This window comes from Salarias fasciatus, chromosome 1 (assembly GCF_902148845.1).
Source record: "Salarias fasciatus chromosome 1, fSalaFa1.1, whole genome shotgun sequence".
In the NCBI taxonomy this organism is placed as follows: domain Eukaryota; kingdom Metazoa; phylum Chordata; class Actinopteri; order Blenniiformes; family Blenniidae; genus Salarias; species Salarias fasciatus.
In genome coordinates this window covers 33,508,414-33,524,528 of record NC_043745.1, presented here as the reverse complement: position 1 = coordinate 33,524,528, position 16,115 = coordinate 33,508,414, and the positions used below count along the sequence as shown (strand labels likewise).

Genomic DNA, 16,115 nt, shown 5'->3' with positions numbered 1-16,115 from the left:
TTTTTTTTTGTGGTCCTGTTCAGGACCGGCCTTCACGTGCCAACTCGCCTCTCCATTAAACCCAAAATGACACATTTTTGTGGTGATGATTTTTCCATGAGAGGCAAATGAAATGTATGTGTGCGCGAGTGTGTATGTGTGTGTGTGTGTGTGTGTGTGTGTGTGTGTGTGTGTGTGTGTGTGTGTGTAATTAAGTGAATGTTTGTCTTCACCTATGTAGCAAACTGTTTTGCATTTCAGTGCATCGTAATGTCCCCAGATTGATTTTGGGAGGTTTTAACCTGCGTAACTCAACTGGAGTCTTTGCGTGTGTGTGTGTGTGTGTGTGTGTGTGTGTGTGTGTGTGTGTTGGAGGGAGAATGAGCGCTGACACACAGCTGTGATGTGTTTTTTTGTTTTTGTTTTTGTGGCCTTGTTGAGAGGGTCAGCCTGTTTTTGGCCTCCTTCACCATCATTGTCACTTTATGTACTGTGCTCATTTAAAAGACTTTTTAATGGAAAAAGGAAATAAATCTCTATGTGAAGCAGACGACTGCATGTTTATTCACCGCACACCTACCTAACATCTGATCTAGCACACTGTCATCAGATCTGAAAACATCAGAACACCTTCAGTAACCGATTATAGTAACTGGATTCTACTGGATTTTACTTTTAGACATTACCATGCAGGACTGAGTTAGTCTCGAATGTATGAGGCACAGCTCCTCCAGTAAACAGGAGTTTAGTGAAGTGGTGACAAAGCTGCTCTTCAACAGCCTCAAGTATGACTGAAGGTAAATCTACCAGCAATTCAGATTTGAATTACATTTCAGGCTGATTTACCAGATTGCATGCAGTTCACTCCAGTTATTATTTAACTGTGTTGTTTCAGTCTCATCCTCCGTAATTTCATTTAAATGAATGATCACCAGATTCCATTTTTATAAGCAGGCAAAATAGCTTTTATTGTATGTGCAATGAAAATTGGCACACAACAGTTTTGGTCCTTTTGGCTCCAACATGAGAATAAAATGTGAGTAAAGTTGAGTTTTCCATTGCTTGAGCGTGTGCCTGTTTATGCACAAATCGAGTGCAACAAGTTCAGAACTCTGCAAGGGGAAAAAAGAGAAAAAGTGCTGAATCATATAGTAAAGTGGAAACAGACGAAGAGGAGGCCCTATGGTATATTTCAGCTCTGGTAAGTATGAAAGGGTTAAAATGGCATCGGGCCCACTGAGGTCTGGATGTGTAGCAGCAGCATGACTCAGCAACTCTCTCCGTTTTGTAACTTCACATTTGTGCATCGTCATTGACACTTAAACAGGGTCAATGCTCCGACCACATCTATTGACTAGAGAAGACACTCCGAGACAGACAGACTGATCAATCTGCTGCGTATTCTGCTTTTCATTCAATTACATCAATGGTCCAGGTGTTCAGATATGATCTTTTCATCTTCATGATGCCTTCATGTGCAGGAAACATCTAAAAGAGAAAAAATATAAATGAGATCAGTGAAAAAAATAAAATTTCAATTAGAAAAATGATCTTTTAGAGCAGATCCAGATAAATAGTGACTTGTGGATCACGTGTGGCTCCTCATCCTCTTTAGCTTGTTGTTGAGTTATCAGGGGATCATCACTTCATTTTACTTTGTTTCCAACATTTCACACAAAATCAGAGTATTGGACCATGATCCATCTGAATCTCCCTGGACACACTTGTACACTGACAACCAACCACTTGGGGTCTTTAGTGGAGGGCTTATTGTCAAACAGTGGGGACATAAAAGAAGAAAATACATTTTACAGTATGTCACGTTAAGCTTAAAAGTGAATCATAAATGGTTTGGGAAATATTAGATATACTTAAATGTGAATTCTGTACTGTTGTGAGAGGGACTGTGTTAAAACAGAAAGTTCAGTCTTTCTAGCACACCATCTTAGAAAATTAGACAGATTTGATCAAATAAAAAAAAATATCTCTACAAACATCCTTTATTTTCTAATATTTCAGTCCCGCTCTCATTTACTTTCAAATGTCTCAATAAAAACTGAATTATGCAAAACTACATGAATGCTTCATGGAGCTTCACAGTCAGTGAACTGAGTTTAAACCTGTAAAAATTGCCAAACTATAGCTTTAAAAAGAATAAAACCAAAGCATATTTTTTCAGCCAGTTTCAGGGATTTAACACTGCTGCCCTCCAGTGTTTGTTTTAGTCAAGGAGCTTCAGTTTACCATTTTAAAACAATCCAGATGGGTGGAGCCCTTTCATTTGGTACCAGACCGAAAAACTACAATAGAATAAAGAATGGAAGATTTTTTTTCTCTCTCTCTCTTTTGATTTTTCTCAGGGGGAAACATTAATACTATTTTTTTCAAATTACTCATAACAAAAGCCAGGGAAGTAAATTGTCACAGAGGATGTAATGACTATTTGTTCAAAAAGCAGGGATGTTTTACCAATAAAGCCCAAATAGACAGAGTCTGCAGTTCAGTTTTGATTTAAAAAAGTGAAAAACCAAACAAGTAAAGTTTTTTAATACTCCATTCAGCAGGTTTTTACCAGTTTTTACAGATGAAAAGTGAAATTGAATCACAGAAACCATGAAGAACTTACAACTTCCTCTTTTTAATATTCTCTTTTTAGTATACCAGGGTAGGCCAGGTTACAGCATTCTGGTACATTTTGACAAAAAGTACAGGAAGACAGAAAAACAGCTGAACTCTCTTTTTCTCTCTGGGTGTTTTCCCCCCCTGAGCTGGATTTTATTCTGGATTAAATTCTAAGATACACTCCTCTTGCGTAATTTATCGCATGTTAACTCCAACAAGAGACTGTTTAAGAGAGCATAAATAAAAATCAATTTCTATTTCAGAAAAATAAGATTTTTCTTATTAAATATTTTTGGGCTCGTTTTTCTGAATGATTGGAGAGCTGTACATGAGGCTTTCAGATACGTTCGTGTAATAACTCATAATATCCACACGATGACGCCAAAAGACAGTTATCTAAATGTATCTAAAGCGCCAGAGAGAAGGGAGCGAGACGTGTCGTTTTAAAAGTGATGGTTCAGGTTGTTGGGTTGTTGTTATTACCATGAGTGAAATTGTAGATTTTTCATGAAAACATTTTAGCTCTTTATCCATCAGTAGGACCAACAAAATCAAAACAATCCTTGAAATGCGTTTAATTGAATTTCTTCTTCTTATCTATGTCATCATCATCATCATCATCATCATCATCATCATCTTTTTTACTCGCAAAGTGCTAAATTTAAAGTAATTAAAAAACAAATCATACATTAAGGACCGAATTGAATTGAACTGATGGTGCATCTAATGATGGCATGTGAAGAAGGGGAATTGGCTGTTTGGTATTTTGTTACTCAATTGTTATGGAGTTTTGCGTTTTTTTTTTAAGGTGTTAAGATTAGATTAAAATGCATTTTATGGCATATTGTGTACAGGTTTCAGTCGTACAGTTAATGATGTTGTTTTATTATACACGTTCAATGATGGCCTGTGATGTGATGAATAACGTATCTTGTATTCTATCTATTGTGGAACAATCCATTCAAAGTAGCAAAATAATAGGGCTAATTGTTATTTAAAGACAGGTAAATTTATATGTAGAGCATAATTCAGATACAAGGAAATTCACAGTTCTTTACAAAGAAATAAAACAAATACATTAAAGCAAGCAATAGATTAAGAGTATGAAATACATTGAAACCTGTCACATTCTCTCTCACACACTCGTCCTTTTCATCAGATCATCTTTAAGTGTACATATAAATATCTAATTACACAGTTAATGTAATTTACAGACATGAAGTTACAATGTAAGTAATTGTATAAATTGCCAGAATCACGTTTTTTAGAGGTTTACTTCAGTTTCCTTCTCTCTTATGACGTAGACCTTATTCACTGTGGAAAACTTTTCTTTTTCTCACATTTCTTACAGTTTGCTCGCTGCTCGACCCCCTACACACGCACACACACGCATACACACGGTCTCTCTCTATTTTGGTGTTTCCTCGCGCTGCCAAGCCTCTGACGTAATGCTCCGCTGTTAATGATTAGCATGTGGAAACGAGCCGCGCGACGTCAAGACGGACGACACGCGCCCCGGAACACGCTCCGTCCCGCCTTCACATTAAACGCACATCAGTCTGAATCAGCGCGCAGAGCAACTGTGCTGTGTTGTTTCAGCAACGAAGTAGCAATATTACAAAACACAGAAACTGTAGCAATTTGAGAATGATGTTTCAAATGGTTTATTGTTCATACATCCACCATCCATCCATCATCATTATCTTCCATCCATCCATCATCATTATCTTCCATCCATCTATCCATCCATCCATCCATCCATCCATCCATCCATCCATCCATCCATCCACTGTATACTTGCAGGGTTTTGAGGGACTGCAGCCAAATAGAAAGATGAGAGGCAGTACAACTGAAACAGTAAAAATTTAGACAATTGTTTATAATAGATTACAATTTTCAAAAAGTTTGCTAAGCTGGGCCCTACAGATGTGTGTCTCTTGTCTTACAGAGGTGGACGTTGGAAGAGTGGTTGTCTCTCAACTGGAAAGTTGCAGGTCTGAAACCCCCCATCTGTACACATGTTGAAGACACTGAAAACCAAGTTGTTCCCAATGGATAGGATGGACTGAGTGCCTTGCATGGAAGCCGCTGCCCAGTGGTGTGTGAATGTGCTTGATGTAAAGTATTTGGGGCTGCAGTTCAGTACATTTAACACTGACAGAGAGCTGATCCACAGTCCAGTTACTATTTATTTATTTTGATTAGTAATGGGATTATTTGATTATTGATTGGAAGGCTTTTATGGGTCCCTAGGGTTTCTTTCCTCTCCTGCACATTGTGTATGTGTATGTGCGCGCGCGCGTCCTGAGACCAAGCCCTCCACCTTCACTCTGAAAGCCGCTGCAGGAAGTCGCCGGTGTGTCGTGTCTGGCTTGACGGCGCTGCTTTAGAGCAGAGGAGCGGTCTGCTGGGAGAGACACACGAAAAGTTAGTCAAGATGGCAAATCCCTCCGACCCGGAGTGAAGGGGCACCGCTCCCCCGGAACCACAGCCGAGCCTGCCGCCCGCCCGGAGACCAACCGGCGACAGGTAGGAACCGGAGAGCGCCTTTAGCAACTCTTTTCTCCCGTTATTCACCTACTCGCACTCAACTTTTGGGGCCTTTTATGCAGTTCAATTCCTTAAAAATAGTTATTGCTTTTCAGAGCCGTGTAATTCCAGCCTGTTCGTGCATTCCCACCCCCCGCCCCGGGTGTGTGAGTTAGCCGTGTCGGTGTGCGTCCCGCTCCGCTAGAGGTGTCCGCCGCTCCGCCGCTTTCCCCATTGGAAAGTTATAGATAGGAGAAGGGGCCGAGATACGCGGTTATATTTATTCCCTTTCTTTTTCACACACTCCAGCGGTGGCTGGCCGTGTGCTGATGAAGCACAGTGACAGTTTTAGACGGTGGCTAACGCTCCCTCTCCCCCGCCCTCCACCCCCGGAGACTCCCGCCGCCGCCGCCGCCGCCGCAGCAGCAGCTCTCCGCGGCTGGAAGTCGCTCCCCTCAGCCGGTCTCGGTCTCCCCGCCTGGAGGTCCCCCCCCCCCCCCCCCCCCCCCCTCAGCCCCATCCCTCCCCGGCTGGGTGAGGTGCAGCAGTGGCCTGCCGGTGGGATACCGGAGGGAAGTGTGTGCTCGCAGCCCTGCCAAGCAGCAGCAGCAGCGGGAGCAGCCGGAGTCTGGAACCCGGCGTCCTCTGGAAAATTCCGGGATGCAGCGCCAGTAGTAGCGACAGCTGTATTTTTAGGAATGGGTGGATACCAGAAACGAAAATTATTTATTTTCGTCTCGGCGGTGAATGCCACAAGCCTATGCGCATAGGCGACGACCGAAAAGGCGACCTATAAATGCAAGTATGAGTTTTTTTTTTTTTTTTTTTTTTTTTTTTTTTAAGGGTGGGTGCTGGAAAACTGGCCCATTGCAGCAGCAGCACTGCTCCTGCAGAGCTGAAGCAACAGGGACACTGTCGCATTTCTGCTGAGGCTTTCCTCTCTAGTGTGAAAGTAATTACACATGAGGTGGGGAAGAAGCCACAGACTGTTGTCTGTGCAGTGTGCTGCCTTTTTCCCCCTTCCCCTGCCCTCCTCTAACGTCTGACATCCTCTTGCAGGCCTGAGAGGGATTCCCTGAAGAAAAAATGCCACTGAAGCTGAAGTGACACAGCGTGTGCCGGGAGAGAGCTGACTCATCAGATATCAATCCCTCTGAGAGCAACTACACAGCAGAGAGCAGCTTGTATCACTTAATGCCTTGCTAGAAGAAAGAAGACCTCATACCTTGCCCACCCTCGCAGACGGGGATTATCAAACAGGGGGGGGGGCAGTGTGGAAATCCCTCCAGCAGGAATACACCCAGCACAGAGACTAACAGCTGTCTTGCTGTCTCAGCTAATGAAGACAAAGCTAAGAATGATGCTACAATACTTCAGCTGAACTTTACCGGCTGTGCTCTTCTTCAGTACGACACCAGAGACCTCAGAAATCACTGCAATCCACTAATTTCACCTGAAAACCATCAGTGTTAAGCTTGGCCGACGTTGCTCTCTGAGTCATTCCCGCTCAGCCCTGCTCAGCTCAGCCCGGCAATAGCTGCTGCAGTCGGTCCATTTCTATCCCACCTTGCAGATCATGATGTTTCGCGATCAGGTGGGCGTGCTAGCCAGCTGGTTCAAGGGATGGAACGAGTGCGAGCAGACGGTGGCTCTGCTGTCCCTGCTGAAGAGGGTGAGCCGCACCCAGGCCCGCTTCTTACAGCTCTGCTTGGAGCACTCCCTCGCCGAGTGCACAGAGCTCCAGGTCCTGGAGGGAGAGGCCAACAATCCAGGTAGGACAGCCACCTGCTCTACACTGTCAACTGTTACACTGAGACATAGTGAAGATGCATTGACAGGCTCTGACAGACTGAAGGTATCGATCAGGTTCTCAGGTTGTTTCTGTCTCTTCATTGTGACTGGAATGAACAAGTGGTGTACAGGAAAACACACTATAGTGTTCTCATTCTGTTATTTGTTTTTACTAATACAAGAATAGATCAATACACACATTGGTGATATTTCTTAATGGGATGCAAAAAAAAAATGCAGATTCTCTCTGTCATCATTGGTGTCAGACTTCTGTATGTAGCAAGTCAACATTTTGTCCCAGATGTGGGTGATTTAAAAGAAGGAACAATGACTGAGTGAGTTTAACAGCAGACAGGTTAGCATGACAAGATGACTGCGTCAGAGCATCTCCCAAACTTTTTGGGGGGAATTCCCAATTGTCAGTGGTCTGTGTGTCCATCATAAATGGCCCAAGGAAGGAAAACCAGAATACAGGAGATGTTTGTAAGTGGCCAGTGGTCATTGATTGTGGTCCCATCGAGATCCCACCTTACTACAGCACAATCTTCTGCCGACGTCTTGGTGCCAGATACCACAGCACACCTCCAGAAGTCTTGTGGCGTCCACACCTCAACAGGTCAGCGCTAATTTGGCAGCAAAATTGACTTAGACACGAGTAGGCAAGTGATCATTATATTATGGCGGATAAGTATCGATAGATTAATGTCCATAAAACTTCTGGATCCCACAACAGACATGGACAATCGCTCCTAGTCTTTTGACAAACATTCCTCTCGACACATCTTGAAGATCCATCGTGAGTGATGCATAGCTGCATCATTGATGGGTTAAAATGGTGCAGTGTTGTGCTGACCTGTAGCCAGCCGGCAGAAGAGGGCAGAGGGAGGTTGGGGTCATGTAAAGCGTTAGCTCAGCTGGCACTGTGGCTCAGTCGGAGATGTCACTCACTGAGCCGGCCTGCCAGCCTATCACCGCCGGCTGAAGCGCTGCCTGGTCTGGTACCGTGCCAAGGCACCCAGGGGGACTTCTGGCTGGGTTTTGTTGCATCAGACTGCAGCGTGGCCATGGAAACAAAAACCCTGGCAACCGACTGGGCTCATGAAAAATAGAAATGAAGTGCCGCTGCGATGGAGAGCGGGCGTCTCTGCGTACCTATGGCAACATCTGCATGCAGCAACGCATCTGCTCGCTCCAGCCGGGGTGACATAATGACCCTGCCCGGCAGTGACACCCACATGTTTTACGGAGTTTCCATCAGGCTTTAGCCATGGGAAGTGGCTCCGCTTAACACAGCCTGTTTGGTAAAGTGTCGTGAGTTAAAACTCAAAACATCAAAAGGAATTTATATATGACATTTATAGACTTTCTTTCCAAACTCAGGCTTATTCAGATTGCAAGATCAAAGCTGGCAGGAGATTCGGGAAAGCAAGAGAGAAAGAAAATTGTAGATGTGATTTTGCTCTTTCTTCTTCAGAAGACACCCTGATGTGGTGGTTTAGTGGCAGTGGTTTTTTTCATACATGATCAGCAAAGCATAAGTAAAAGAATGTGTGTTTGCAATGTTTTTTTTTTATTCATGTAATCTCTTTGAATGACAGACAGCAGAATAAATGTTGAAGGATTCACATCAGAAAGTCATGTGATGATCAGTAGTAAACATTGTGTTGTCAGAAAGCCTGTTTATCTTTCAAAATTGTAACACATTTGGACGGAACATGCTTTTGTGGGATGAGCAGCAAAGTTAAGCATGCGGGTTGCAACCATAAAAAATTTGTCAAACCACTGCTGCTACACAGTGTTCTGAAATGAACTCTTTGGGAAAAAAAAAACAGGCTTTGCAATAATACAAGCTACTGCTTCGAATCATGACAACAAAACAGAACCAGAAAAGTTACACATTTCCTTGAGTTTTTGTGCTTTTATGTTAACTGAGTAAAATGAAAGATGGCGTCCCGTGGAGATCCTGTCTCACAGCTGCCAGGCTGAGAGGGATCTTCTGTAGACATCTTGGAGCTAAACATCTCAAAACACCTTCCGGGGTTTAGTGGTGTCCATGAATTGATGAGCCAAAGCTGCTTTAACTGCAAATGAGACAATATCCAGCAGGTGGTCCAGTGTTTTGGCTCATTGTTGAGACCATAGTCATTCAAAGAGCATGTCAGTGCCTGTCACATCCAGATATTCTATGTTTATTTGTATTCATAAAAGATTACTTTAATGTTGGACCACACCCTTCTGTTTTATCCCAACTCTGTCAGCTTGTGGTTGTTTTTTCTTCAGCTACTGATTCAGCAAAGTAATGTGGAATCAGTGGTCCTTTCAGTGCTGCAGACGTCTCATCAGAACACATGCTGGTTTAGAAAAAAAGGTTATAAGGTTACGCGATCGTTCTGGAATGCTGCGGTGGCTTGTTTGAGTACTTATATGCTGGGGTAAGGCTGATATGTCAGTTGAGCATTTTACTGGGCCAATATTGGTATTTCTTTTTAGAAATCAGAGTACTGTAGTGTTGAGTTATTTGTTATTGCAGATCCTTTAAAGCCTAAACAAGATGAGGTGATTTTTTTTTTTTTTATGGGAACACTATACATGAAACAATATTCAAACAATTTGAAAAGAGGACTTTTTATTTGAAGTTTCGTTTTATTCTGCTTTCTTATTTTTCTAATTTTAGTTACTTGGTCATTGGCAGTGACAGGTGTCCATAACTTGATTTTGTGGTTCAGACTGAAATATCCCATTAAATATTCCTTTTTTTGTGTGAATGCAGATGACTTTCATTTTTAATGGCACATTTATGACAGCCCAGTGTAAAATATGATGCTCCAGCTTCATTAGTATACCTTTTTGAAGACCTGGATTGACTGAACAGAAAAGAAAAGGTTAAAACAAGTTTATAACCTAAACAAGAGCATGTAGTATCAACCTCAAACTGCTCATCATGTAAGTCATTGAAAAGGCAGTTGAACAGATAGGGAAACTCCTCATACACAGTAATTGGGTCATTAGCTGGTTATTAAGGGCAGTGTAACCTGATGACGATATGGAAATGAAACTTGCCAGCTGGTGAAGGGTTAACTTACAGCTGGAAGTCTTGGGCTGAGTGGAAAAGCGCAACTATTTGGAAAGCAGTGTACAAATGAATGGAATCCTCAGTGACCTACTTCTCGAAGCGGCTCTGAGGCGGCCTTGTTTTTGGACTCAGCAAGTGATGTGACTTTTTCTTGCGACTTCAGATGTAGTCCTAGTCAATGGGATCACTATTTCTCTGAATCACATGAAGGAGTGCATATAACGCTGACCTTAGATATTATGCTGTTCCTTTTATTGGCAAATAGATTTTTTAAAAATATTTATTTTCTTTTTCAATTAATCTGATGACCAATGCTTTTACATAGGTTGATTGACATGTTGCTGAAAAATAATCTGAATTTTGAAGTCGATTTTGTTTCTGTACAACTGTTAATGTTCAGAACTCCCAACTTTGAGAAACGTGGCCCAACAAACACAAGTTCAACAAAACTTTCTCGTATTTGGCATTACTTGTAACATCTGGTCACAAATCTAGTCACAGTTGATTGTGCCCAGTAGAGTCTTTCAAGTGTCTTTGGGCAAGACTCTTAAAACCCAAGTACGACTGTGAATGTAGAAGTGAATGGCACAGTGAACCAATCATGTAAAGTGTGTTGAAATGTCTGAAATGGCAAAAAATACTAGTGAAAATGATTTACCTTTGTGATTCAATGATTTAAGGATTCATGTTTCCCCCTTGCTGAATCATCATGGAATATATTTAGCTAAGCAAGAAAGCTCTCTTCTACACTGCTGACAGCATGCTGGACTGGTGTGGTACTGGTAATGGTACCGCTGTATTTGTCCTGTATTTGAGACAAGGAAACAAGTAATGACAGCTCAGTTTTAGTGGGTCAAACATATTGTTTCCAATTAAATATGTTGGGAGATGATTTGGGTTATGCTCACATGATCATAGCCCAGCAACCCACAACATCCTGCCACTATCATTTCCTTAAACAGATCCAGCAACTCATTTTCCTTAATCAGGTTTCACTTGAGCTGTAATAAATCATTGGCGCTAAATCATTTCAAGATGTTTCCACCTTTTGAAAAGTTAAATACTTTTTACTATGTTCTTTTTTTTTTTTTCAAAGAAAGTGTAGCCTGCTACATTTTTCATGTGATGACTAAGTAATGTAACTTCCTGTTTTTCATCCCTCGTGAGGAGAACAAAACTTCTTTTGAGCCAGCCTCATGAGGGACAATATTGGATTAAGTTGAGAGGACTCGGACAGTGAGAAGATCGCTGTCTGAAGGATGACATGCACACACACACAGACACACACACACGCAGTCACACACAGGGTTCAGTGGTTGGTGTAAGGGGTGGAGTCGCGGCAGGACAGTGGGCCTGGTGTTCAGAATGACTGGCTTCATTTTCATGTGGCATACTGCTGACCTGGCCTGTATGGCCATTTCAGCTGTCAGGGTTTTGATGCTTCCAGGCAGATGCGACTTTGAATAGATAGTTGAAACTGTCAATGAGGGTTCATTTAAATTACAGTTATTAAGTTGTGTTGTGGAAATGCTGCAGTTTGTTTGATTTGCATCTCATCCCATCTCTGCATCTTGAACGCACTCAAAAAAAAAAAAAAGGAAAAAGAAAAGCTAAGGACAAGGCTTGTACAGACTACAATGATGACCCATAAGCTATTACCCAATTAAAGGGCCTTTCCTTTGTACGTTGAATTTAAAGACCCATGATGTTGATGACCATGGCGCAAAGTAAATCCAACAATTTATCCAACAAGTCCAACAAGTTTTAAGTTCTTCACTGTACAGATTAAATCACGGTTCCTAGGCAATGCAGCTTGAAGGCCCGAAATGCCCAGTAGTCTGTCTCAAACTACTCAGCCATCAGAGAACCTGAACCCCAAAGACTGAGAGGGCCACAACCTTAAGGGTTGCAGGACCAAAATCAAGACACAGCTATGAATTTGTTACACAGGTATAATCACTTATTCTTTCTGAAAAAAGATTTACTGAATCAGTGTGACAGAGTAACCTAACCCGAGCCTTTTTCATTTAAAGGTCATACTTTTCAGACATTTCATAAGTGATATCGCTATATTCAGTTTTTGTGTTAGGCAATTGGAGAAAGGAGTTGCGAAACAAACAGATTCAGATTCGATTTTTTTTTTTCTTCAAATGTGTTTTTGTACAGGTTAGCTCTTTGGCCTCAAAATAAGAAGACTTTTTTATTCTTAAGTTTTCTGTGTATAGTTTGCATGTTCTTCGTGTTTGTTGATTCAATGGTGACTAAATAAATTAGAAGTGTGAATGTGTGTGCGATCTGTCCTCACGAGTCAGCCCTGTGCTGGTGACCTCTTCATTATCAATGTTTGAAAAAAGTATTACGAATTAGTAGATAAAACTGACTTTAACTACACATGTGGGATATGACAGGAGAAACCCAACTCAGCAACCTGCAAAGACACCTTTGTTCACATCTGAGAGTCATATCGCCTCTTAAAATCTGAATGACAAGGAATTATGGATTTACCATGAATGTAATCAAAAATATTACTCTTAGTTTAAAAGAAGAACTTATTTACTTGTCATCCATGCTTTCAACATAAGTTCTCGGTCTGATATTGCAAAACTGAGAAAAAAAGCATAGTTCTCAGTTTGCAGGTATATAGGATGACTGACATGGAGGGAAAGTCTGTGTTTTATAATGGCGAGTAATACTCAGTGAATTCCTGTTGCACTCTGTGCCTAAACTAGGTCTGATGAAAACCTGGACTGGAAATCAGCATTCCTAGCCGAGGCGGTAAACGGTTCCTGTGCTGGGGATACTGTCTAGGAATGTGGGCACGTTAGAGCACAGTGGAGTCAGGCGATCAGCGAACAGGGGCTTTTCCAGTGTGGAGGGAAAAAGACACAGTGGAAAAGGAAAGCTGATTCCACCCTCAGTGGGGAGCGAAGGTCTCCTGAGTACATCGCGGTGTGGAAGAGAGGAGGAGGGGCAGGAGGGATGGGTGGGACAAAATAAGGAAAAGATGAAGACTCAGGAATACTGGTGCCATTTACTGCTGACAACCATTCACCCGTTTCTCTGCCTGATCAGATTTTAACTTGATCAGAGTGTATGTGTTCCACCCTCACTGAAAAGCTGTCCTATACCCATTCAGTAAAACCTTGAGGGTTTTTTGTTTATGCTTCTTCTTTACAGTTAAATCTAGCGTAAGATGATCAGCATTAACATAATAGTGGCGTGTTTCTGTAAGCATGCCTCAGCACTGCATGGGCAGCCATGTTGACAGTGTACAGGAGCAGAACGAGGCAGGCAAAGTTATGACATCCCCTTGAAACCAACACCAGTATCACCCTTTCGTTTGAGTCTGATGTAGTTTGGATTTTCTGCCAAAGGAGCCTCTAAAAATACCGGTACTCATAGAGATAAAACTAAGAAGTGGAAGTGACCTAATCTTATTTTTCACACACTCATACAGATTCAGTTTGTCAACAGCCTTTGTGCCTTACTGAACATCTCATTGGAGAAAGAGAGAGAGAGAGAGAGCTCTTGTCTCTGGTTTGGGAGCCAAACTATTTCATCGCACCCACGCATGAGCAAACAGTTTATTTCTGGAAGTTGACGGCGTGTTCTGTGAACTCGTACTGAACCTCAGGAATGGGGACAGACAACCTGCCAAAACGACCAGAGGGGAAAACGAAATAAAGCTAGTCTTTTTCCCCGGGCCTCTTCCGCAAAGGCTTTTTCTCTTTCACTAGATTCCAGGTGTGTGTGTGTGTGTGTGTGTATGTGTGTGTATGTGTGTGTATGTGTGTGTGTGTGTGTGTGTGTGTGTGTGTGTGTGTGTGTGTGTGTGTGTGTGTGTGAGTGTGAGTGAAAACAAGGGGATGATCTGAGAACCTGGGGTTTCGGCCGAACTGCCAAAAGGACTTATAGAAGCTGCTGGAAGCCTGAGACATGTCAGGGTCTTGATATTATCTGTGAGAGAGGCAGACGAGGTGTCACTGATAGCAGGGATTATGCAATCAAGCGCTTCATAAATCCTGGAGGTTTAGTTTCTCACTGAACCCTTGTGTACGTCTTTCCAACTTTGATCCCAGCTTTGCTTTCCCCAGCATGTTGGATCACTGCATCGTGTATCTATCTGTGTGTGTGTTTACTCCCAGCCTCCCACTGAATACACATGCCACCACTGAATATGTTATAGAAGCATATTCAGCAGTAATCAACTGTTAACTGTGTCAACACATTTATTTATGTAGCTGAAAAATGGCCAACTTTTGGTTTTAGGCCAGATTTCATTATAAACTATATAAAAAGACAGAATGAGTTTGTTTGTTGTGCTCTGATCTCCTTTCAATACTGAAGAAACATCAGCTGTCTCTGTTTTCAGTTAAGAATGCATGCCATCATTTTTGACTGTTTTCTTAGCAATTTTCCCTTGTAGACAAGCTGACTGGTCTTGAATTAAATTTGAAGCTAGTCATCAGAAACATTCATAATCCAAATGCTCAACAGTCTCAGGGACACCCATGACAAAGATAAAATGGACTTCAGCTACACAGAGAATTTTCAGCACTTCAGATATCACAAATGAATTTACATTTTGTCCCACTTCCACACCAATGGAGACCAGGACCATCAGATGGGTTGCTGAGGCCTTGTTTGCATGACAACATTTTACGTGAAATTGCACTGTTTGGGGTTGCTATTGCGGTGACTCTCAACTGTAAAACTACCAATTCCCAGGAGAATAAGGACCAGGAGTCATGACACAACAAAGTTTTTCCATTTACCTTACACATGGTGTCATGTGAATGAGGTCTGAGCTCCAATAACCTACGGGGCCCTTGAAATTAGATATTTGAGACATCTGGTCAATGAATGTTAATACGAAAGATTTTGACTTGCTTTTTTCACTCCTTTAAAAGGTGATTGGATAGTTCTAAATGATATAAACTGGAGCTGTTTAACTAACACAGAACCAACAAGTCATCATGGAAAAACTTGCATCCTGCATTTTCCTTATAAGACAGTCTTACTTCTAGATGTGTGGAATATTTAGTTCCAACTAAACCGGGCTGCACATCAGCCAAATGACCAAACAATTCTGTCCTGTTTGAACACAATCCATTTTACATGCTTAAAAAAGATCCCCACTGGTTTCCCAAAGTAATGAATGAAATACTCTGTGAACCAGCTTGGTCCACTTGATTCCTAAGTATTGCATATTCCTAGTAAAAGCACTTCAAAGTAAAAGGGGGTGTGTTCGAGATAGTCAGTAACCAATCGTGCTGAATGAGACTTACACACACCCCTGGGAGTTTGAGACAAATCTGAAGGCAGCTCTGCTGGTGGTGCAGAGGAGGAAACCCCACAAAGCTGCACATGCATTTAGGAAGAATTAGGAAACGTGGGTACAGTATGAGTCATTTGACACTCGGCAGTGTTTTACCGTAAGTGAGAAGGAGGGAAAATATTCCCATGACTATTTCTTGGAAAACAACAACTAAAAAAAGACTTCATGATGAAAACGAACAACATGAAACTTAACTGGGTTACTCATTTGTGTATGTATGTGTGTAATAGTGGATTGAGAGCAGGGTGAGAACAGGTGAGGGATACCAGTCTGTCTCCGAGATGAACCCTCCGTCGCGTCCTGACCAGACCAGACATAGAGGCGTATAATGTTTCCCCATATAGCCCCCGACTCTCAGCCCTGCCCTTCCTCATCCCAGCCCCGCTCTCAAGCAGCTGGCTGTGCTATACACTACACTACACTTCTTGTGTAAGGAGACTGTTTAAGCTCGGGAACCGCCCAATCCCAACTGCACAGGCTAGCAGATTTGTACAGACGAGGCAGCGGACGCAAAATAACACAAGTCTGACTTGTACACTGTACGCAGTTGGTCAGTAATGCATCTAATGGTCACAGGCTGTGGGTGGTGAGTCTCATGAACACCTGGGGCTGACATTTTACACAAATACAGCTATTTATCACAGTGTAGCTTCAGTTTGTCTCTTGTTTCAGGTTTCATAGAGAGACGTGTGATCACCCCGTGCTACAAATGTGAAACTTTTTGTAGCATTTTATTAAAATAACCATCTGTGTCCATGCTCATGGAGATTTAATTTAGTAATT

The 16,115-nt window shown here is 42.2% G+C and overlaps 1 protein-coding gene across 2 annotated transcripts in view; it reads left to right on the top strand.

Annotated features, from left to right (window-relative positions):
* The first annotated feature begins 4,993 nt into the window (after window positions 1–4,993).
* samd4a (sterile alpha motif domain containing 4A) overlaps window positions 4,994–16,115 on the top strand; it is a 62,554-nt gene continuing 51,432 nt past the window's right edge. For both annotated transcript variants that reach the window (XM_030091809.1, XM_030091800.1), the window contains exons 1-2: window positions 4,994–5,130; window positions 6,190–6,902. In XM_030091809.1, the coding sequence (XP_029947669.1) occupies window positions 6,707–6,902 (196 nt within the window). In that variant the 5' untranslated portion in view covers window positions 4,994–5,130; window positions 6,190–6,706. The remainder of the gene's footprint in view (window positions 5,131–6,189; window positions 6,903–16,115) is intronic.